This window comes from Coptis chinensis, chromosome 3 (genome assembly GCF_015680905.1).
Source record: "Coptis chinensis isolate HL-2020 chromosome 3, ASM1568090v1, whole genome shotgun sequence".
In the NCBI taxonomy this organism is placed as follows: Eukaryota; Viridiplantae; Streptophyta; class Magnoliopsida; order Ranunculales; family Ranunculaceae; genus Coptis; species Coptis chinensis.
Window position 1 is genome coordinate 50021959 of NC_141458.1, and position 24211 is coordinate 50046169.

Genomic DNA, 24211 nt, shown 5'->3' on the forward strand with positions numbered 1-24211 from the left:
AGCCACTATTCGGCTACGCCAAGAGGGCCATTCAGCTTTACTGAAACGCCAGGAGGGCCAATCACATTACTTACGCCCGAAGGCCATTCAGATTAACTGAAACGTCAGAAGGGCCAATCACATGAGTTGTGGTAGCTAGGTTCTAGGATTTTCGTTACGTAGTTTATTCAAGTGTCATACATCTATGACTCATAATCATTCCACTATATCACGTGCAGGTCAATTACCTTATCGCACTAAGCCACAATATTTAGAAATATCTCAATTATTTCACATAACCACTTCCATTCTTTCACGTGCCAATATATTATTGCACTAAGCCACAATCCCGTGGGCAAATATCCACAAATACTATACTAGCATCTCATAAATAAAATAATGGAGCGTTTACTTTTATTTCTCCAAAAATATTGCATTTAATATATACATCCCAACATATCATATAATATCACCGTTTCTCCAAATGTATCGCATAACATTTTTATTATAGCGTATTAGGAATATAATGTCTCCTAACATCTCAATATCATCACGTGTCAAAAATACACAACATCAATGTCAAATCTTTCTTAGATAATGACAACCAAATTATACAAGCTTCCACAGCATTTTAGCAATGGATTTGTCCATACAATATACAACATAAAACGTAGCACAATTAGACAGTCCACAGTCCACAATCAAAGCCCAATATATATATGTTTTACACACTACTCACGTCAAATCTAAATTAGATAATGACCAACCAAGTTATACAATTTTCGACAATATTTTATTACTATATTTGTCCATATAATCAAATGTGTGAAAAATTGAAAAAGTCAACATTCCACAGTCAACGGTCAAAGGCCAAAGTCAACGATCAAAGTCAACCGTCAATGGTCAACGGTCAACGTCGACACGTCATGATCAAAGTCAAACTGGCATTTCCATGTTCAACAGGTTCAGAGTCATTGCCATGGTTCATGGCTAAGGTCAAAGTTCATGTCATGGCTAAGGTAATGGTTCGGACCCAACTGACCAAGCCCAAACCTTAAAACCCGAAAGTCTAAAAGTTGAAAGACCCCTTTGGATCTCTATTTTAAGTCTTATGGACTGGCCCCAAACAATATTAGAAACTGGCCCAAAACAGTTAAATGGTTCGGTCCAAAAATTGAACTGAAACCGGCCCAAAAACTTTGAATTAAACTAGTCCACAAATCTTAATTAAATCGGGTCCAAAAAAAACACTCTAAACTAGCTAAGGCCCAACCACTTAAAAATTAGAACTGGCCCCATCTAAAAATAGAATCCGGCCCACATAAAATTAGAATTTTGGCCCAACCAAACAAAAGGTTTAGGCCCAAAGAAACCGACCCAGGCCCAAGCCCAAATTCGGTCATCTCCTTCCTCCAACAGTTCTCCACCACCACCAAATCCGGCCACCACCAAGCTCTAATCGACCACCCATTTTGACCCCACGGTTTTAATCCCTGCGAAAAACCCACTAACTTTAATGAAAGCGAAATCCTCAATTCATTCAATCCTAACTTCATCAAATCTAGATCTAAAAACCTTACCGCCGCCATTAATGGCTTCCACCACCATTCAACAGCCCCACTACTACCATTCATCAAACCCCAAACAACAATAACCCAAAATAGTTCAAAACAATGAAAATCACACATCAAAAACCCAACCCCTCGATTATCCGCGATAATGGCGTTCGGAGCCATTAAAGCCTCCTTCAAAGCTTCACTGCCCCCACTCGACCGCCCTACACACACAACCAAACAATCCATACAAGTCGACGAAATTTAGAATCACAAGGACAAGGTTTCAAACCGCATCAGTATAGGCGATGCCATTAATGCCGAATACCAAGCTTCGACAGTCCCAACACCACTACACCACTATACCATCACAGCCCAACCTTCATCCTTAACTCCCCGACCTCAACCAACAAATAACTCAAATAACATTTCCAAAACAACATAGCCACCACCACACAGCATCACAGTTCGACGGTTCAAACACCATTTTCGATATTTAACGAAGTTTAATAATACGACATGCCGACGTAGAATAAAACAAGATAATAAGCAATATCACTAGGCATAAATCTTAGACAGTATACACTGATACACGAAAAACCATAAATTCGGTGAGATAGCAAAAATAGCTACTCACCTTAATGAACAGCTCGACGAATTTCCTCCGAGTCCGAGTCGTCGCGCTCCAACGCTCCAGCAAACGGGTTTTTAGCTCTGCCTCCATTTTTAATATATTTTTATTCTTCAAGAACCCTATTCTCTAGAACAATGTGTTTATATATGCTTGGGTCCAAACCCAAGCCCAACACGCACTTCGGGCCCGTAAAAATCGGGCCACATGTCCCTAATCTAATCCGACGAATTTTTTTAAAATAAATAATTAAATTAATTAATAAATAGAAAAATACGTATTTAAAAATACGGGCGTTACACGGGTGCTACCTATCATGTTTGTCCCATAAGGGAGTGGTTTACAAGTTTCAAGGAGCTTGAAAGTGGTGATGTGTTGTTGGGGAATGATCAACCATGTCGCATTATGGGGATGGGTAATATTAGCCTCAAGATGTATGATGAAACAGTTAAGGAAATAAAAGATGTTCGATATGTTCCTGCTTTGAAGAAGAATCTTATCTCTGTTGGTACTTTAGAAGCTAAGGGCTACAAGGTAGTCATTGACAGTGGTGTTCTAAAGATAGTTTCTAGAGCAATGGTTATCATGAAAGGCATACGTCAAAATAACTTGTACTATTTGAAGGGTGGTACAGTTAGTGGAGAAGTAACTATTACTGAGTATTCAGAGGCAGTTGCTAAGGAGGCCACAAGATTATGGCATATGTGTCTTGCACATGCAGGTGAGAAGTCCATACAAACGTTAATAAAGCAAGGATTGTTGAAAGGTGCTAAGACCTGTAAGTTGGATTTTTGTGAGCATTGTGTTATGGGCAAGCGCATTGCGGTAAAGTTTGGCACCGCTATCCACCGTACACGTGGAACCCTTGATTATGTTCATTCGGATGTTTGGGGTCCTTCTAGGAATGCATCTCTTGGAAGGAACAAACATTATTATGTGACCTTTGTTGATGATTACTCTAGGCGTTTGTGGGTATATACCATGAGAAACAAGGATGAAGTCCTAGATATCTTTGTGAAGTGGAAGAAGTTGATTGAAACTCAGACTGGCAGAAAGATCAAAAGACTCCGAACTGATAATGGTGGTGAATATACGAGTGACCCGTTCTTGCAAGTATGTCAGAATGAGGGAATAAAGAGGTACTTCACAGTGAAAGGTACGCCGGAACAGAATGGGGTAGCTGAGCGTATGAACCGTACTCTAATGGAGAAAGTGCGGTGTATGTTGTCCAATACTGGATTGGGCAAAGTGTTTTGGGCTGAGGCTGAGTTATGCATGCTACCTTGTTAATAGGTTGCCTTCGGCTGCAATTGGAGGTAAAACTTTTATAAAGGTTTGGTCTGGTAAACCTGCTCAGGATTATGATTCCCTTCGTGTGTTTGGGTGTCCTGCTTACTTTCATGTCAAAGATGGTAAGTTGGATCCTATAGCAAAGAAAGCTATCTTTGTGGGTCTAAAAAGTGGAGTTAAAGGTTATAAGCTATGGGATCCGAAAGATAAGAAATTCATTTTGAGCGGAGATGTGACATTTAATGAGGCTTCTAAGTTGAAGTCCGGCTGACTCTCGGCCAGAGGAGATATGGCAAAAAGAGGTATTGCGGCAGTGGAGATTGATCGTCTTCACCTAGTCCGGATGGTTCTGTATCTAGTAGATTGGCAACCATAGATAGTCAGTCAGTTAATGTTCCAGTTGAAGACACAGAAATAGTAATTACAGATGATGGAACAAATGATGATGCAGAAGATATGGCTCCATTAGAGGAGCAGATGAATGTTGGTCCTTTGGCTCCGGTTCATGAGCCTATTGCAACTGGTAAATCTAAGAGAAATGTTTCCCCATTGTATTGGCTAAACGATTACGTTACCTATGCACTTCCTGTTATTGAAAGTCTTGATGAAGATGTTCCTTCCTCATATTATGGAGCAATCCAGTGCTCAAAGTCAGAAAGGTGGAAGACAACTATGGATGAGGAGAGGCAATCTCTTCATAAGAATGATACCTGGGTGCTTGTAAAGTTACCTACGGGTAAGAAGGTGATTGGCGGAAATGGGTGTTTGCATTGAAAGATAGATCTCTAAGTAATGAGTTACGTTACAAGGCAAGATGGGTAGCTAAAGGCTACGCTCAGAGGGAGGGGATTGACTATAATGAGGTGTTTTCTCCGGTTGTGAAGCACTCCTCCATACGCATCCTTGTGGCCTTGGTAGCTCAGTATGATTTGGAGCTAGCCCAGCTCGATGTAAAAACTACTTTTTTACATGGTGATTTAGAAGAGGAGATCTATATGACTAAGCCAAGTGGGTTTAAAGTTGCAAGCAAAGAGGATTTGGTGTGTAAACTGAAAAAATCGCTATATGGTTTGAAACAGTCTCCCAGGCAGTGGTACAAGCGGTTTGATCGGTTTATGCTAGGGCTCAAGTACAAAAGAAGTAACTACGATCATTGTGTCTATTTTCGCAAACTACATGATGGTTCTTTCATCTACTTGCTCTTGTATGTTGATGATATGCTTATAAATTTCAAGAAGCAAAGATCGAGATTGATAAGCTTAAATAGCTTTTGTCCTCAGAATTTGAGATGAACGACTTGGGTGAAGCTAAGAAGATTCTTGGCATGGAGATTCAGAGAGATAGAGCAAAAGGCATAGTTTGTTTGTCTCAAAAGACATATTTGAAAAAGGTACTACATAAGTTTGGTATTGATGGGAACACTAAGTCTGTGAGTACACCTCTTGCCCCTCATTTTAAACTTAGTGCTACTATGTCTCTGAGTTCCAATGAGGAGCGTGAGTACATGACTCATGTTCCATATGCAAGTGTTGTTGGTAGTTTGATGTATGCGATGGTGTGTACTAGGCCGAACATTTCACAAGCTGTTAGTGTTGTTAGTAGATATATGCATAACCCTGGGAAGAAACATTGACAAGCTGTGAAATGGATTCTACGATACATTCTTGGTGTTATAGATGTTGGTTTGATGTTTGAGAGAGATACTAGTAAGCTTTGTGTGGGTTATGTGGACTCTGACTATGCAGGTGATTTGGATAAGCGCCGGTCCACTACTGGGTATGTATTTACTTTAGGTTTGTGCTCGTAAAGTTGGAGGTCTATTTTGCGTCTACGATTGCATTATCTATCTACGGCAGAGGCGAATATATGGCGATGGACCGAGGCTATGAAAGAGACTATTTGGTTGTAGGGTTTGTTAGATGACTTGGTATTATTGTGCGGTCACCGAGATTCAATGTGATAGCATGAGTGCTATATATTTGGCCAAGAACCAAGTTCATCATGCCCGCATGAAAGCACATTGATGTGCGTTTTCACTTTGTCGAGAAATTTTAGAGGAGGGTGATATCTTACTCACTAAGATAGACACCAAGAGAACCCACCGATATGTTAACCAAAGTGGTTTCGGAATCAAGTTTCAACATTGTTTGAATTTGATTTATATCCTTCATTTGAGATGATTTGGCTCTTAAGGGCATTGGTGAACTACGGCCCGGCTTGATCTTTTAATAAGGTTACGTGAAGCGGCCACCATATGTGGTACGATCGTGTTTGGTCCTTCGGGACATTTTGTTATTTGTTTGGTCCTTTGGACATTTGTGCTTTGAAGAGGGATTTGCTATTCGGTTGATCGGCTTAGATTTGGATAAATCTTCACCGAGGTGGAGAATTGTTGGTATACGACTTCAGATTTGGATAAACCACACCACGCTTAAGGTTTTGGTTTCCTATTCTAAATAGGATTCTAATTTGATACCCACCTCTATAAATACGAGACCAGTTGGTGGGATTTGTAAGGTTCAATTTGTGAGAGAGAGAGTTTCTGAATTCTGTTAGAAAAATGATTTGCTCAAATCCATTTAAATATGAATGAGTAGTTTGTCTCCCAAGTTACCCCACTTAAGATGAAATGGGTTTTTTTCTTGAAACAGTACGTAATGTGAGAAAAACCTTTTCAAAATGATGCATTTGTTTGAAACAATGCATTATGCCGAAAAGGTGCAACCTTTCGAAATGTGCACTGGTTTGAAACAGACAAACCAGTACATCATGCCGAAAAGGTGCAACCTTTCGAAATAGGCACTGGTTCGAAACAGTGCTATATGCCGAAATGGTGTGTTCTTTCGAAACATGTGACTTTTCAAAGAGTTGCTTACTTTTTCCCAAGAGTCACTGTGTTGTTTCGAAAAGGCACCACTCACCTATAAATAGTGGATGAATTTGGGGAGAAAAAGACACCAGATCACACAGAGTTCTGATATTTCTCTTCTCCCTCTGTTCTTAGTCAAATACTATGTTGTGTTCGTTGATTCTATAGAATTGAAGTGCTAGCTTTCTATAGAAGGAAATCTGTTCTATCTTGGGAGACAGTTTCCCATCAACCTTCAAGCACCGTGAGGGGGAAAATCTGTCTTAAGGACATAGTGTATCTACACTAGGCTCGGATTTAATTAAGAAGTACAAGACACTTACAAGACAAAAGGTTTGTATAGTTTGGTAATTGGTAAAGAGTAAGTACAATTAAGTTGTATATTCCTAACAACTTAAGACAGATTTCCTTTTTCTTCTTCTTCTTTACCGAACAGAATTTGTTTTTGTTTTGTTTTCTTTTTTGGTTTAAGGAAATAACGAAGGTGTGTTTCTATTTTAGAATAGAAATGACAACACCACCACCGTGTTCTCCTATTCATGCTTTGTTCCTATTTCATTTGTTAGACCTACTAGTTCGTTGAATGGTATGAACATTTTGGTCCCCGATGACGACCTTATGTTCGTAGAAGTGGAACTCAATAACTACGGGTGTATACTAGCAATGGTAGATACTGGTTCAACTCATACGTTAATCTCTGAGTATGTATACGAGGCTATTGGATTGAAACTAGCGTAATGTCACGAGCTCTATGAGAGGCTTGAACCAAGAAGCCGAACCGGTGAAAGGACTTCGCTTTGGAAGTTGACATTAAGATGCAATAACCGGGCGAGGAAAGGTAGACCTGATGGTAGCTCGCTTAGACCATTTTCAAGTCATTCTTGGAATGGACTTCTTGAAAGCAAACAAGGTGGTGGTAATGCCACACTTGGGAGGAATTATGATCCAAGATTTCGAGAATCCTTGCTTCATTCCAGATGTTAGGAATGGAGGGTGCTAAAAGGGTTCTAAAAATATTGTATTATTTGTAAGATATATGTGTTTTACTATTGCGCCAAAGAGTGTCAATAAGAAGATTGCGTAAGATATTGTTTTATAAGCATACTTGTAAGCAAAATTGAGGTCTTAGAAGTGTTTTCGACACTATATAAATTATATGTGACATTCTTTAACAAGAAGCCTCACTTGAAAAACATATATCTAAATGGTTTTCCAATTTATTGACTTTGTCATGAGAAATTGGAAAAATGTGGGGGATTGTGTATCTTCTTGAATTAAATCAATTCAAAATTGGAAATTTGTTGAAACATTACTCAAAAGACATCAAATGTGGTGTTTTACTCTAAGAAAGATGCATAAATTTCTTGGAAATCCTCAAAGCAAACGTGCATAGCAAGGTCCACTATATATGGAATCGAATTCATAGCGTTGAACGAGGTCGTACGGAAAAGCGGTTTGCGACTTCAAATTTCTTAGAGGATATTCCAAACTAGGCTAAACTCATTACTAACAAGTATGTATACACCGTGATGACAATTTGCTATTGGTAGAGCACGAGTAGCATGTATAACGGAAGTCTCGACATATACGTCGTAGACATAATACCGCTTAGATAATTGTTCTCAAATGGAGTTATCTCAATCGACTATGTAAGGTCAAAGATAACATTATGGATCCGCTTACAAAAGGTTTAACAAGAGAGCAAGTAGAAAGATTATCAAGGGGAATGGGCTTAAAGCTTTTGAGATAATCAACCAAGAGTCATCATAATGGAAAAACCAACCTAGTTATTTGGAGATCCCAAGATCTAGGTTCAATGGGCCAACTGAATTATGTTTGTGACTCGGTTTAGCACCGGAGAGTAATATTATACTCTAACTCATTCCTATATAAGGCGGTGCATATCCGCCATGAGAAATCGTGGATAAGTCAAGCTTTTAATGATTTACTATATCTTGGAAAGTTATGTTATCCAAGTGGAGTATTGCAGGATACTCTTTATAGAAATCACCTATGTTAGTGCGAAGTGGGACCGCTTCTATGAGAATTTTAAAGACAAATGTCTCAAAAGCACTATCTAAAACCAAGAAGTGTTCAAGGCCAAAATGAACACGAACGTGAGAACCAACAGTATTCGAGACGGTACTGCGTGAAGATGATTGTCTAGGTTTATACAAACGGCTGACAGTTCAAGGACATTAATTGAAGTCTACTGATCGTCCAATTAAACCGATCGTCTTTCACTAAGGCAAGTTCAAGGCCTCCCATGCTACTTGACCTGATGCGGTATCTTTTCATTTGTAAAAGAACAGAAATCCAATGTTTATGATAGAAGAAGCCAAATTTTCATTCATGTGGGGGATTGTTAGAAAAATGATTTGCTCAAATCCATTTAAATATGAATGAGTAGTTTGTCTCCCAAGTTACCCCACTTAAGATGAAATGGGTTTTTTCTTGAAACAGTACGTAATGTGAGAAAAACCTTTTCAAAATGATGCATTTGTTTGAAACAATGCATTATGCCGAAAAGGTGCAACCTTTCGAAATGTGCACTGGTTTGAAACAGTGCATCATGCCGAAAAGGTGCAACCTTTCGAAATAGGCACTGGTTCGAAACAGTGCTATATGCCGAAATGGTGTGTTCTTTCGAAACATGTGACTTTTCAAAGAGTTGCTTACTTTTTCCCAAGAGTCACTGTGTTGTTTCGAAAAGGCACCACTCACCTATAAATAGTGGATGAATTTGGGGAGAAAAAGACACCAGATCACACAGAGTTCTGATCTTTCTCTTCTCCCTCTGTTCTTAGTCAAATACTATGTTGTGTTCGTTGATTCTATAGAATTGAAGTGCTAGCTTTCTATAGAAGGAAATCCGTTCAATCTTGGGAGACAGTTTCCCATCAACCTTCAAGCACCGTTAGGGGGAAAATCTGTCTTAAGGACATAGTGTATCTACACTAGGCTCGGATTTAATTAAGAAGTACAAGACACTTACAAGACAAAAGGTTTGTATAGTTTGGTAATTGGTAAAGAGTAAGTACAATTAAGTTGTATACTCCTAACAACTTAAGACAGATTTCCTTTTTCTTCTTCTTCTTTACCGAACAGAATTTGTTTTTGTTTTCTTTTCTTTTTTGGTTTAAGGAAATAACGAAGGTGTGTTTCTATTTTAGAGTAGAAATGACAACACCACCAGGTTCTCCTATTCATGCTGTTCCTATTTCATTTGTTAGACCTACTAGTTCGTTGAATATTTTGGTCCCCGATGATGACCTTATGTTCGTAGAAGTAGAACTCAATAACTACGGGTGTATACTCGCAATGGTAGATACTGCTTCAACTCATACGTTAATCTCTGAGTATGTATACGAGGCTATTGGATTGAAACTAGCAGAATGTACTCGCTTAGACCATTTTCAAGTCATTCTTGGAATGGACTTCTTGAAAGCAAACAAGGTGGTGGTAATGCCACACTTGGGGGGAATTATGATCCAAGATTCCGAGAATCTTTGCTTCATTCCAGATGTTAGGAATGGCTGGTGCTAAAAGGGTTCTAAAAATATTGTATTATTTGTAAGATATATATGTTTTACTATTGCGCCAAAGAGTGTCAATAAAGAAGATTGCTTAAGATATTGTTTTATAAACATACTTGTAAGCAAAATTGAGGTCTTAGAAGTGTTTTCGACACTATATGAATGATATGTGACATTCTTTAAGAAGAAGCCTCACTTGAAAAACATATATCTACATGGTTTTCCAATTTATTGACTTTGTCATGAGAAATTGGAAAAATGTGGGGGATTATGTATCTTCTTGAATTAATCAATTCAAAATTGGAAATTTGTTAAAGCATTACTCAAAAGACATCAAATGTGGTGTTTTACTCTAAGAGAGATGCATAAATTTCTTAGAAATCCTCAAAGCAAACGTGCATAACAAAGTCCACTATATATGGAATCAGAATTCATAGCGTTGGGCCGAGGTCAGACGGCCGAAAGTGACTTCAAATTTCTTAGAGGATATTCCAAACTGGGCTAAACACGTACTAACAATTGTATACAACACTGACGTCCAATTTGCTATTGGTAGAGCACAGAGTAGCATGTATAACGGGAAGTCTCGACATATACGTCGTAGACATAATACCGTTAGATAATTGCTCTCAAATGGAGTTATCTCAATCGACTATGTAAGGTCAAAAGTTAACATTGCAGATCCGCTTACAAAAGGTTTAACAAGAGAGCAAGTAGAAAGATTATCAAGGGCAATGGGCTTAAAGCTTTTGAGATAATCAACCAAGAGTCATCATAATGGAGAAACCAACCTAGTTGACTGGAGATCCCAAGATCTAGGTTCAATGGGCCAACTGAATTATGTTTGTGACTCAGTTAGCACTGGGGAGTAATATTATACTCTAACCCATTCCTATATAAGACAGTGCATATCTGCCGCGAGAACCAGGATAAGTCAAGCTTTTAATGATTTACTATATCTTGGAAAGTTATGTTATCCAAGTGGAGTATTGCAGGATATTCTTTATAGAAATCACCTATGTTAGTGCGAAGTGGGGCCGCTTCTATGAGAATTTTAAAGAAAAATGTCTCAAAAGCACTATCTGAAACCAAGAAGTGTTCAAGGCCAAAATGAACACAAACGTGAGAACCAACAGTATTCGAGACGGTACTGCGTGAAGATGATTGTCTAGGTTTATACAAACGGCTGACAGTTCAAGGACATTAATTGAAGTCTACTGATCGTCCAATTAAATCCGATCGTCTTTCACTAAGGCAAGTTCAAGGCCTCCCATGCTACTTGACCTGATGCGGTATCTTTTCATTTGTAAAAGAACAGAAATCCGATGTTTATGATAGAAGAAGCCAAATTTTCATTCATGTGGGGGATTGTTAGAAAAATGATTTGCTCAAATCCATTTAAATATGAATGAGTAGTTTGTCTCCCAAGTTACCCCACTTAAGATGAAATGGGGTTTTTCTTGAAACAGTACATAATGTGAGAAAAACCTTTTCAAAATGATGCATTTGTTTGAAACAGTGCATTATGCCAAAAAGGTGCGACCTTTCGAAATGTGCACTGGTTTGAAACAGTGCATCATGCCGAAAAGGTGCAACCTTTCGAAATAGGCACTGGTTCGAAACAGTGCTATATGCCGAAATGGTGTGTCCTTTCAAAACATGTGACTTTTCAAAGAGTTGCTTACTTTTTCCCAAGAGTCACTGTGTTGTTTCGAAAAGGCACCACTCACCTATAAATAGTGGATGAATTTGGAGAGAAAAAACCAGATCACACAGAGTTCTGATCTTTCTCTTCTCCCTCTGTTCTTAGTCAAATACTATGTTGTGTTCGCTGAGTCTATAGAATTGAAGTGCTAGCTTTCTATAGAAGGAAATCCATTCTATCTTGGGAGATAGTTTCCCATCAACCTTCAAGCACCGTGAGGGAGAAAATCTGTCTTAAGGACATAGTGTATCTACACTAGGCTCGGATTTAATTAAGAAGTACAAGACACTTACAAGACAAAAGGTTTGTATAGTTTGGTAATTGGTAAAGAGTAAGTACAATTAAGTTGTATATTCCTAACAACTTACGTACTGTTTCAAGAAAAACCCCATTTCATCTTAAGTGGGGTAACTTGGGAGACAAACTACTCATTCATATTTAAATGGATTTGAGCAAATCATTTTTCTAACAATCCACCACCTTGTGGTGTGGCTGCTGGGATACACTATGTCCTTAAGACAGATTTTCCCCCTCAAGGTGCTTGAAGGTTGATGGGAAACTGTCTCCCAAGATAGAACGAATTTCCTTCTATAGAAAGCTAGCACTTCAATTCTATAGAATCAACGAACACAACATAGTATTTGACTAAGAACAGAGGGAGAAGAGAAAGATCAGAACTCTGTGTGATGGGAAACAACACTAGGCTCGGATTTAATTTAAAGACAGATCTCCTTTTTCTTCTTCTTCTTTACCGAACAGAATTTGTTTTTGTTTTCTTTTCTTTTTTGGTTTAAGGAAATAACGAAGGTGTGTTTCTATTTTAGAATAGAAATGACAACACCACCAGGTTCTCCTATTCATGTTGTTCCTATTTCATTTGTTAGATCTACTAGTTCGTTGAATGGTATGAATATTTTGGTCCCCGATGGCGACCTTTATGTTAAAGTAGAAGTGGAACTCAATAACTACTGGTGTATACTAGCAATGGTAGATACCTTGGTTCAATTCATAACGTTAATCTCGAAAGTATGTATCACGAGGCTATTGGATTGAAACTAGCGTAATGTACAAGGCTCTATGGAGAGGCTTGAACCAAGAAGCCGAACCGGTGAAAGGACTCGCTTTGGAAGTTGACATTAAGATGCAATAACCGGCAAGGAAAGGTAGACCTGATCGTAGCTTTTGCTTAGACCATTTTCAAGTCATTCTTGGAATGGACTTCTTGAAAGCAAACAAGGTGGTGGTAATGCCACACTTGGGGAATTATGATCCAAGATTCCGAGAATCCTTGCTTCATTCCACATGTTAGGAATGGAGGGTGCTAAAAGGGGCTCTAAAAAATATTGTATTATTTGTAAGATGTATGTGTTTTACTATTAGCCAAAAGAGTGCCAATAAAGAAGATTGCTTAACATATTGTTTTATAAGCATACTTGTAAGCAAAATTGAGGTCTTAGAAGTGTTTTCGACACTATATGAATGATATGTGACATTCTTTAACAAGAAGCCTCACTTGAAAACATATATCTAAATGGTTTTCCAATTTATTGACTTTGTCATGAGAAATTGAAAAAATGTGGGGATTATGTATCTTCTTGAATTAATCAATTCAAAATTGGAAATTTGTTGAAGCATTACTCAAAAGACACAAATGTGGTGTTTTGCTCTAGGAGAGATGCATAAATTTCAAAGAAATCCTTATAACAAACGCAGACAAGAAGGTCCACTATGGAATTAGAATTCATAGTGTTGGACGAGGAATATTAAATTCGAGTGACTTTGAAATTTCTTAGAGGATATTCCAAACTTCAACCTGTGCCCGCCTGATTATGTATACACCGTGATGTACCAATCTGCTATTTAGAGCCGCAGTAGCATGTATAACGGAAGTCTCGACATATACGCCGTAGACATAATACCGCTAGACAATTGTTCTCAAATGGAGTTATCTCAATCGACTATGTAAGGTCAAAGATAACATTTGGATCCGCTTTACAAAAGGTTTAACAAGAGAGCAAGTAGAAAGATTATCAAGGGAATGGGCTTAAAGCCTTTGAGATAATCAACCAAGAGTCATCATAATGGAAAAACCAACCTAGTTGGAAAGGAGATCCCAAGATCTAGGTTCAATGGGCCAACTGAATTATGTTTGTGACTCGCTTAGCACCGAGAGTAATATTATACTCTAACCTATTCCTATATAAGGCAAGTGCATATTTGCCGAAAACCGTGATAAGTCAAGCTTTTAATGATTTACTATATCTTGGAAAGTTATGTTATCTAAGTGGAGTATTGCAGGATACTCTTTATAGAAATCACCTATGTTAGTGCAAAGTGGGGCCGCTTCTATGAGAATTTTAAAGACAAATGTCTTAAAAGCACTATCTTAAACCAAGAAGTGTTCAAGGCCAAAATGAACACAAACGTGAGAACCAACAGTATTCGAGACGGTACTGCGTGAAGATGATTGTCTAGGTTTATACAAACGGCTGACAGTTCAAGGACATTAATTGAAGTCTACTGATCGTCCAATTAAATCCGATCGTCTTTCACTAAGGCAAGTTCAAGGCCTCCCATGCTACTTGACGACCGATTGGTATCTTTTCATTTGTAAAAGAACGAAAATCCGATGTTTATGATAGAAGAAGCCAAATTTTCATTCATGTGGGGATTGTTAGAAAAATGATTTGCTCAAATCCATTTAAATATGAATGAGTAGTTTGTCTCCCAAGTTACCCCACTTAAGATGAAATGGGTTTTTCTTGGAACGAAGACGTAATGTGAGAAAAACCTTTTCAAAATGATGCATTTGTTTGAAATGAGCAACATTATGCCGAAAAGGTCTCCTATTCATTTTCAAATGTGCACCGGTTTGAAACACTAGCATCATGCCGAAAAAAGTGAACCTTTTGGTCCCCGCACCGGTTCGAAAGCTTATGTTATATGCCGAAATGGTGTGTCCTTTCGAAACATGTGACTTTTCAAAGAGTTGCTTACTTTTTCCCAAGAGTCACCGTGTTGTTTGAAAAGGCACCACTCACCTATAAGTAGATGGATGAATTTGGAGAGAAAAAGACACCGGATCACACCTGATATGTCTTTCTTTCTCTTCTCCCTCGTTCTTAGTCAAATACTATGTTGGTTCACGAGTCTATAGAATTGAAGTGCTAGCTTTCTATGGAAGGAAATCCGTTCTATCTTGGGAGATAGTTTCCCATCAACCTTCAAGCACCGTGAGGGGGAAAATCTGTCTTAAGGACATAGTGTATCTACACTAGGCTCGGATTTAATTAAGAAGTACAAGACACTTACAAGACAAAAGGTTTGTATAGTTTGGTAATTGGTAAAGAGTAAGTACAATTAAGTTGTATATTCCTAACATTGCTCTCAAATGGAGTTATCTCAATCGACTATGTAAGGTCAAAAGATAACATTGCGGATCCGCTTACAAAAGGTTTAACAAGAGAGCAAGTAGAAAGATTATCAAGGGGAATGGGCTTAAAGCTTTTGAGATAATCAACCAAGAGTCATCATAATGGAAAAACCAACCTAGTTATTTGGAGATCCCAAGATCTAGGTTCAATGGGCCAACCAATTATGTTTGTGACTCGATTAGCACCGGAGAGTAATATTATACTCTAACTCATTCCTATATAAGGCAAAGTGCATATCCGCCCATGAGAACCGGGATAAGTCAAGCTTTTAATGATTTACTATATCTTGGAAAGTTATGTTATCCAAGTGGAGTATTGCGGGATACTCTTTATAGAAATCACCTATGTTAGTCGCGAAGTGGGGGACGCTTCTATGAGAATTTTAAAGACAAATGTCTCAAAAGCACTATCTCAAACCAAGAAGTGTTCAAGGCCAAAATGAACACAAACGTGAGAACCAACAAGATTCGAGACGATGCTGGCGTGAAGATGATTGTCTAGGTTTATACAAACGGTGGACAGTTCAAGGACATTAATTGAAGTCTACTGATCGTCCAATTAAATCCGATCGTCTTTCACTAAGGCAAGTTCAAGGCCTCCCATGCTACTTGACCTGATGCGGTATCTTTTCATTTGTAAAAGAACAGAAATCCAATGTTTATGATAGAAGAAGCCAAATTTTCATTCATGTGGGGGATTGTTAGAAAAATGATTTGCTCAAATCCATTTAAATATGAATGAGTAGTTTGTCTCCCAAGTTACCCCACTTAAGATGAAATGGGTTTTTTCTTGAAACAGTATGTAATGTGAGAAAAACCTTTTCAAAATGATGCATTTGTTTGAAACAATGCATTATGCCGAAAAGGTGCAACCTTTCGAAATGTGCACTGGTTTGAAACAGTGCATCATGCCGAAAAGGTGCAACCTTTCGAAATAGGCACTGGTTCGAAACAAATGCTATATGCCGAAATGGTGTGTTCTTTCGAAACATGTGACTTTTCAAAGAGTTGCTTACTTTTTCCCAAGAGTCACTGTGTTGTTTCGAAAAGGCACCACTCACCTATAAATAGTGGATGAATTTGGAGAGAAAAAGACACCAGATCACACAGAGTTCTGATCTTTCTCTTCTCCCTCTGTTCTTAGTCAAATACTATGTTGTGTTCGTTGATTCTATAGAATTGAAGTGCTAGCTTTCTATAGAAGGAAATCCGTTCTATCTTGGGAGACAGTTTCCCATCAACCTTCAAGCACCGTGAGGGGGAAAATCTGTCTTAAGGACATAGTGTATCTACACTAGGCTCGGATTTAATTAAGAAGTACAAGACACTTACAAGACAAAAGGTTTGTATAGTTTGGTAATTGGTAAAGAGTAAGTACAATTAAGTTGTATATTCCTAACAAATTCTTCGGGATTCGTTTGTGAGTGATTGTACTCTATTTGTTTATCTCTTAATTAGTAAAATTTTCCTCTTTTGCTTGGTGGATTAGGCTAACGCCAAACCACGTAAATCTCGTCCCCACTTCTATTGGTTATTCGCTTTGCATTGGTAAGTGTTTTAATTGATTTGTTTTAGTCGATTTCTATCACCACATTCAATCTTCTTTGTCCAATTGTCACGCTTCCGCATTCGTTTCGTAACACTTACTGCAACTTCTTTACGAACTACAATGAGCATGTCGGCTGCCTCCAATGCATAAAACTACTGTCTTACAACTTTGCGACCACATCCGTGTGCAGTTCCCAAGCACTTAGGAGAGGAGAAGGCTACTGAATGCGGACATTGTGCTTGCAGGGGTTGTGCTAGTGGAGTTCTTCTGTTAAAAGGTGTATAGATTGATAAGTAGGAGTGATTAGCATGTACTGCTCGCTAGTTTGAGCCTGGCGAAGTTTGGGTTTGGTATCCTAGAATGTACTTTACAAGACTGGAATGATATCAATTGTATTCTTTTACCAAAAAAAAAAAAAAAAATTCAATTGCATTCTTGCTAGTTTTCTGGGCTAAGACGTATTGTTGCAACCAACATATTGTGATCTAACCTTCAAAGTAGCTCCAAAAGTGAAGGCAATGGAAAGATGAAGAGTACTTTGAGAGCCCGGGAATTCTCAGATTGTGGTTTGTGGATCTTGGGAATGTCAGAATATCTGAAACTGACTTTAGCAGGAGTTCTAAAAGCGTTGATGGATGATGGCTCGCTCGTAGTGGAGGTCAACACTTTTGGATCTTAATAGAGAACATCTTTTTTTGTGTAACTCATATATCGTTCTGATGTATTTGCTTCTTGTCAGCTTGGCAATGAACATTGTAGTGTGCGCCCGCAACTCTTTTATGATGCTGCATATGAACATGTAGAGGAGCTGTGAAGTTTTATGTAAAGACACGCAGGGTAATGTTGTGGGAGTTTGATTCACAAAGTTCAGAGCCTGTAGTGCCTTAGGTGCAGAATTATCACGTAAGCTACTGCAAAGTTTGTCATTGTTCCCCAGAATCCAGTCATCAATGGAGACAACAAAAATGTTGCGAACTGTATTGAACGGAAAATGGAGGTCTGCAGAATGGAGAGGGTCAGCAGTACCTTTTTGAATTTTCTTGATTTCCCTGTAATCTATAATTGGATCTGTAGGAACTTAAATAGTGAGACTCACTCAATAACCCAATGGTCCATGAGATTTTCTGGGATAGAACCTCCCAACTGCTTTTCTATGTCTGAACCCAATTACTGGGAAGTGAAATAGTAGTATACTAGAATAATTAATTATGGGGAAAACAAATTGCACAATCATTTCATCCATCATTAGCAGATTTTTTTTTATATGTTGGGATTTATTATCAATTCAAGTGTACCGGCACCTTGTACAGTTATACATATTTCCCTTGATATGAAGTAGCTGAGTACATCCATAGTCAGAACCGAGTCGTGCTGACTCTTTGACTGTCTATTATGACCTACGGACACGTACGCACTCACTTGTTCTCCACGGTTGGGATGACGTGCAGAGTTTTCACTAGAAAAAACAACAATAAAAAAGGTAAAAAATATTCCTTCTGGTAGTATTTAAAAAGAGGACCTACTAGTAGTTGTTCGGAGATGGGTAGTGTTTCTCTGAGTGTGATGACCTTGAATCTTCACGAAAAAAAACAAGTACACGAGGATCAACCAGAAGAAGAAGAAGAGACTAGTCCCAACTCATGGGAGAAGAGGAGAGACTTGTGCATCAGTGTCATCACCAGTTACTCCCCCACCATTCTATGTACCCAACAAGGTTGTTTACTTTTTTTACTGTGTCCAACAGTGTTGTGATTATTATTATTATTATTATTAAGTTGTTTGTTTGTTTGTTATTTCCTCAGGTGTCAACTCACAACTGGATTTTCTTCAACAGGGCTTACCAGGTGATTTTTTTTTATACAAAAATAAAAATAAATCAAAGGGTTTTGCCAATAGCTACATTATGTCTCCTTTTGGATTAATACTGCAATGATGGAGTGGATTATCTTTTAAAGTGTCAATTAAACATCAAAATTTAGTTTAGTGTGCTTGGCTGAAATCTGAATAGTGTTATGAGCTCCTAACTTTGGTGCTTTGTCAAACTAGTGTTAGTTATGTTAACTATAAATCTTTGATTAGCAGTTGTTACACTGACACTAGAGTGAGTTTTTCTCATTATTGTCTATTTTTGTTCAAGGAAAACTATAATCTTATTTTAATTTACTAGGGAAAAATGATTTTCTCATATCTTTTAGGCTACGATCAATTTGGTATCTCAAGAAAAGGATCTCAGGATACTTCAGATGAGCACTGTTCAATTTTTTATGAGAAGGAGAAGGTACTAGCTTTTGTAATTTGTTATACTAGGTCAACTTAATCTTGTGTTATGAATTAGAGAATATCATTTGTCTTTCTCTAAGATATTTGCATTAAATGAAGGTTGAGCTTCTAGAAGGGGGAACCTTCTGGTTGTCAGAGTCACCTTCTGTTCAAGGAAGTACATCTTGGGGATCTTTGGTTCCATGCATTGCAACATGGGCGATATCCTTTTGTCATATTGCAAGTCTACTGTTTATATCTATTACAATTCACTTCTTGTGCGCCGCTTCGTCATGGAGAATCATGTTGTATCTACTTCCTTGATGTAATTTCCACATATTTCAACTTAAGGGAGTTGAACAGCCAGGATTCTCCTTCCAGATCGTGAATACGAACATGGATGAGTTTAGTCCTCGTTCTAGGAGGCGAAGTGCCTTGCTCACATGGCAGCATATAGCATCCTTACCTCCTAGCTTGCCTGTTATATACTGTGGAGGATTTAACACACAAAAGGAATCAACAACAGGAAGGTTTTTACTGGGGAGGTCAAGGTAACCGATTGCCTTATTCATTTACCAAGCGTGCATTTTTTAGCAAGAGTATCTTTTTGGTAGTTCATACAATTAAGAGTATGCTCTTTTTGTCTTTTTTTCTCCCATATCTTCTGAAATTTTTATTTTCTAATATTTATTCTATTGATTCTTAAAATTATAGTGGTGAAGTTTATGTCCTGGGTTCCTTAAAATTACAATGATAGTTCCATTGTCAAATAATTAAAATTTTCAGTACAAAATGTTATCCATGCTAGTCATATATTTGCAAATCTGGGTAGGATAGGTAGTGAATGCAACCTTTGTAGTTTGTAAACTGACCTCCAATTGTCACGTACATCAACTTTAAGATGTGCAATTTGAAACCAAGATGTAAACGTGACAACTCTCCAAATCTCTGACTAGCTTGAAGCAAGAAAGTTGTTTTTGTTCTGTACCTTTTCAAACTTGGAATAAGCTGTGTTTATATGTAATCATCTCTGACTCTTCTATTAGTTACAAAAAGCTGTATTGCATACGCCATTTTTTTTATTGCTATAAGAAACTCTTACCTTTAACAGCTTACTAGTTTCAGTAGTTTGTAAGGTACTTAGATTGAGCTTAATTTTTTCAGTGTATGCGGCCTAACTTGTGTCTGTACCAGAATGTTGTTTTTAAACGCCCAGTATGCCTACTGTTTTAAGGACCATTTCTTTTAATAAATTTGTTTTCCACTTCATTATCAGGTTGGCGAGTTCATTCTTAGGTTTGCAATGAAAGTCGTTTGATTTTGTTATGGTAAAATTTACAACTCTGTCTGTGTCTATCCATGCATGCATTCCTCCACTTAAGTTTGTTCCTGAGATACTGCCCCCCCCCCTACCACCACCACCACACACACACACCCACACCCACCAACTCTTTCCTATGTAACACGTCCAGTTTATTATTGTGCGCGCACTTTCTACTAAAGCTAAGTGGTTAGAGGAGGACATTCCAAAAGCAGTTGTATGTGTATTATGGTTTATGGATTGGGAGAAATTGGAGGTTGCTCATGCAAGAGCAAAGGGACCTGTCATATTCTTCTTAATGTTAAGGATTTTTTTTTGCACTAGAGCACTCACAGCTAGGGGTAGTTAGGATTGTCGAGAAACAGGCTTTTTTTTATGCCTTGTAGGAGCTTGGCTGAAGAGATGGTATAGCTATTCTTGACTGACAGTAGCATAACCATAGATACCGTCTCGCTCAGTGAGAGCATCCTCTGAGTTCCACTCCTGTGAGGGCAGATCCTTTTCTGCCTCTTCTCTGGCGACCTGGAATTCATGTTTAGGAGGTGGAATTTCAGTACTTCTTTTGCAATTGAGATAACCGTTGTAATGGGTTGGTGCGTTAATTGGATCTAGGTTGTATACCTATCCTTAGTGCCTTGCTCAGGTAGGTAAAGAGGGAAAGGCATGGCCGCATGGGTGCATGGCCTTGATTAATTCTCTATTGGTTAAATTGTTCCTTGTGATCCTTGTCAATGGAATATAATATTGCAGATAAAAAGGGGGGAAACAAAGATATCACGGTCACTCCATGAAGACACATGAGCAACATCTTGATGTGCGTTGCTAGCCAAGGATCACTAGTTAGCCAAGTTGTACAAATGTCTGGTTTATTGAAATGCTGCTGCTGTTGTTTTGGCTAAGGTCCCTAATCAGAATGCCTAGTTGTATAACGGTAGTTAGAGTCTTAGAGAAGCAAGGTGGTTTTATGTTCCTCGCAAAACAGGTGTGACTACTATTGTGTTACCATGCATGTAGTTGCCATTTTTGGTTGCAGTGGAATCTTTTAGGGTTTACGGCTCATTAATGTCCCTTCGATCTGGAGTGTTTAGAAGGAAAATATGGACAAATGTGAGTTCTGGTTGATTTAAGTCAAGTTCTTGCACCTTCAATTTTTTTCGGAGGAGAATTAACATCCATGTGGTATCTTTTCAAGACGAGAGAGTAATTCATACCTCTATTTGACATTTTTCTTTTTTTTTTTTTGGGCAAGCCTGTTTTAAATGAGATCAGTAACTCTTTGATGCCGGTGGGGTTCGAGCCCCAGACCTTTGGTATCATCACCCAAAGGTTTTTACCAGTGTAGTCAAGGCGCAAAAAGGCGCGCGACTAAGGCGTGAGGCGCACTTTAGTGCCTCGCCTCAACCAAGGCGCGGGTGCACACATAAGGCGCGTGCCTTTTGTGCCTTTTTGTGTCTTTTGTTGAGGCGCAAGGCGCGCTCCTTATCATCATTTGCAGTTTTTCTTGTTTTTTGTACACTTTTGGTTATATGTGACACATCCACACTCAATCCAAATAGTTGTATGGTACAAGAAATCATACAATTTTTATAAGTTTTAAAATAGTTGTATGGTACAAGAAATCATACAATTTTTATAAGTTTTATATTAGGGTACACTATAAACTTGTATTCTTACAAGTTTTTGTTAAGATGAATGGATTGAGAGAGAGACACAAAGATGAATTAAATGAAATTTTATGAGTTTCCAAAATTTGAATAATGTGTTCTATTTTGTGAAGTCTCTTTGGCTCAGTTCAATTTGTTTGTTCCTTTAGTTTATTGAAGTTGAGCCAGATTGTTTTGAGAGATACAATTTTCATTTTGATATTTAATTATTGCTTACGTTTTTTTCTTTTAAGTGATTGATTACTACCAAAACGATTCGTGATTTTTACAAGTGTTGCTCAATAGTTGACAAGTTTACAATCCTATAGAATTGATTTTATTGTTTAGCTATGCAAATCAATGAAAATTCATGTCATATTTTATTTTATTTATTTATTTTTTCATTTCTTTATTTTTTTTAATTACTACGCGCCTCGCTTCAATAAGGCGTGTGCGGCGCCTAAGGCACAAAGAGAGTGATGTGCCTTAGGTGCGCCTTAATGTGTAGTAGTTTGGGAGGTGTGCGTAATGAGTATTGTTTTACTCGGACACGTTCCATGTCCGCGAAAATTATAGTACATCTTCAAGGATGCATCGCTATTTTGTTCTTTAAGATATGATGTCAACACCTGCAAATTTGTGTACTAACTTTGTTCTATAATGTATATATTTTTTGATTGTTAGAGCCTATATTTCCTAATCCCCTCAAATCCATTTTTCCCCAGAGAAGGTGAGAATTGAACCTATGGCCTTGGGCCCAACCTCCCAAGTCTTAACCAGGAGGACACTGGACACCTTCAATTGTCTATAGGGTTAACTAGTATTACCCCCCTACTAGATGAGCCAATTAGGTTTCCCCCAACTAGATGGGGAAATTAGGGTCTCCCCCCCTGAGTACACATTTTTTATGTGTACTCAGGGGGGAGACCCTAATTTCCCCATCTAGTTGGGGGAAATCCTAATTGGCTCATCTAGTAGGGGGGGTAATACTAGTTAACTCTTGTCTATATTATCGTTGCATCTTGATTGCTGGTATAATGGCCAACGGGTAGATTATTTGTTTCAAAATTTTCTTCCCGTCTTAGATTGGATGAAACTAAAGACTTTGTGATTGAAAAGCAATACGTATACCCTTACAGTGCTTCAATTTGTTTGTGTGAATAACATTTTTAGGTGGATGCCGAGTTACTGACTTGATTGTTACCCGGCTCATTTGATTGTTTGACCACAGAGAGCATGGTGTTGTAGGCGATATGAGGGATGCATGGCCCAATGCTCGAGTTAGGAAAAATGTATCGCTTATCCGCACCTTCCATGGGTTTAAAGGTATGACTTTTCCTACACTACTTCGTTTGCTGGTGTTCCAATATTGCCTACTTTAAGTCCTTAACTGGTGCTACAGGTGATAAACAAGGAACGCTTGAATTCCTCAAGTTAATATTTAGAGCTCTTTGCCTCTGCTGGGATCGTCAGACTCAGGATCTACACGTAGATTGGGTTCTTTACAGAGGTCGATCTCTGGTTCCTGTGTCCTGTGTGGTGGTGAATGATAACATTGATGGGTTTTATCCGTCGTCTCACTATCCAGTATTTGCCGAGTTTATGCTTCCTCGCACAGTGAGATTGGTCGAACCTTCTTCTCTAGAACGAAATTGAGTGACATGTATATTTTGGTTCTTTGGCACTGAATACTTCCATGTAAATTTGGAAGTGTGCTATATCTTTTGGTATTTTTAGTGTTTAGTACTTTTAGTGTTATTACTGTAGTGTAGAATGAATTTACTGGTACATTTTGTGCGTTTAGCAATCCCATTTTGTAGTAAGATGGAGGTCTTTTTCAGAATGATTCCGATGGATGTTATTTACTCCAGCGTCATTTTAGAGTTAAAATCACAAGCACGGCCCAGCAATTTTGTCGCAGTGGAGCAAGGCAACTTAAGTTCCACACTCACATTCTGATTCATTCAATATAATTCGTTTTATTTGTAATTTTTTTAAAACAACCATGGACAATGAATGCCTAGCATCAGATACCACGCAATTGCACGTGTTGTGAGAATTTTCTGAAAATTTCGTTAGTCAAATTACGCCCATTGTGAAGACAATTAAATCCGGATGGTGCTGGGGGTGCACCCACAAACAGAGTCTCAATCACAACAACACAAGGGTTTATAGAAGAAAATGGATGCTATGACTCCAACGAGAACCAGTCAGAACTAACAGGGCGCCCATACTAAATTAATTAGCAAGGCTTATTCCTGGCATCTACAAGAACAAACTCTGACTAACAGGGCGCCCATACTAAATTAATTAGCAAGGCTTATTCCTGGCATCTACAAGAACAAACTCTGGTCCTATGTCATTGACTATTGTAACTGCAATGCATATATTACGTCATGGTCGGTCGAACTGCCATGAATTTAAATGTCTTTGAACAATTTGA

At 38.2% G+C, this 24211-nt stretch overlaps 1 protein-coding gene across 2 annotated transcripts; it reads left to right on the top strand.

Moving 5' to 3' along the window:
- Window positions 1-15506: 15506 nt before the first annotated feature.
- On the top strand, window positions 15507-23614 carry LOC147509908 (DNAse I-like superfamily protein). Of its 2 annotated transcripts, XM_086602068.1 has the most exons (8): window positions 15507-17203; window positions 17285-18259; window positions 18348-18389; window positions 18741-18823; window positions 18925-19026; window positions 19141-19355; window positions 23000-23094; window positions 23171-23614. In XM_086602068.1, exons 2-8 carry the CDS (start codon window positions 18085-18087, stop codon window positions 23422-23424), a joined length of 966 nt encoding a protein of 321 aa, XP_086458194.1. In that variant the 5' UTR covers window positions 15507-17203; window positions 17285-18084; the 3' UTR covers window positions 23425-23614. The 2 variants fall into 2 exon arrangements, with proteins under 2 accessions (XP_086458194.1, XP_086458193.1); XM_086602067.1 differs by having other exon boundaries at window positions 15507-18259.
- The last annotated feature ends 597 nt before the right edge of the window (window positions 23615-24211 follow it).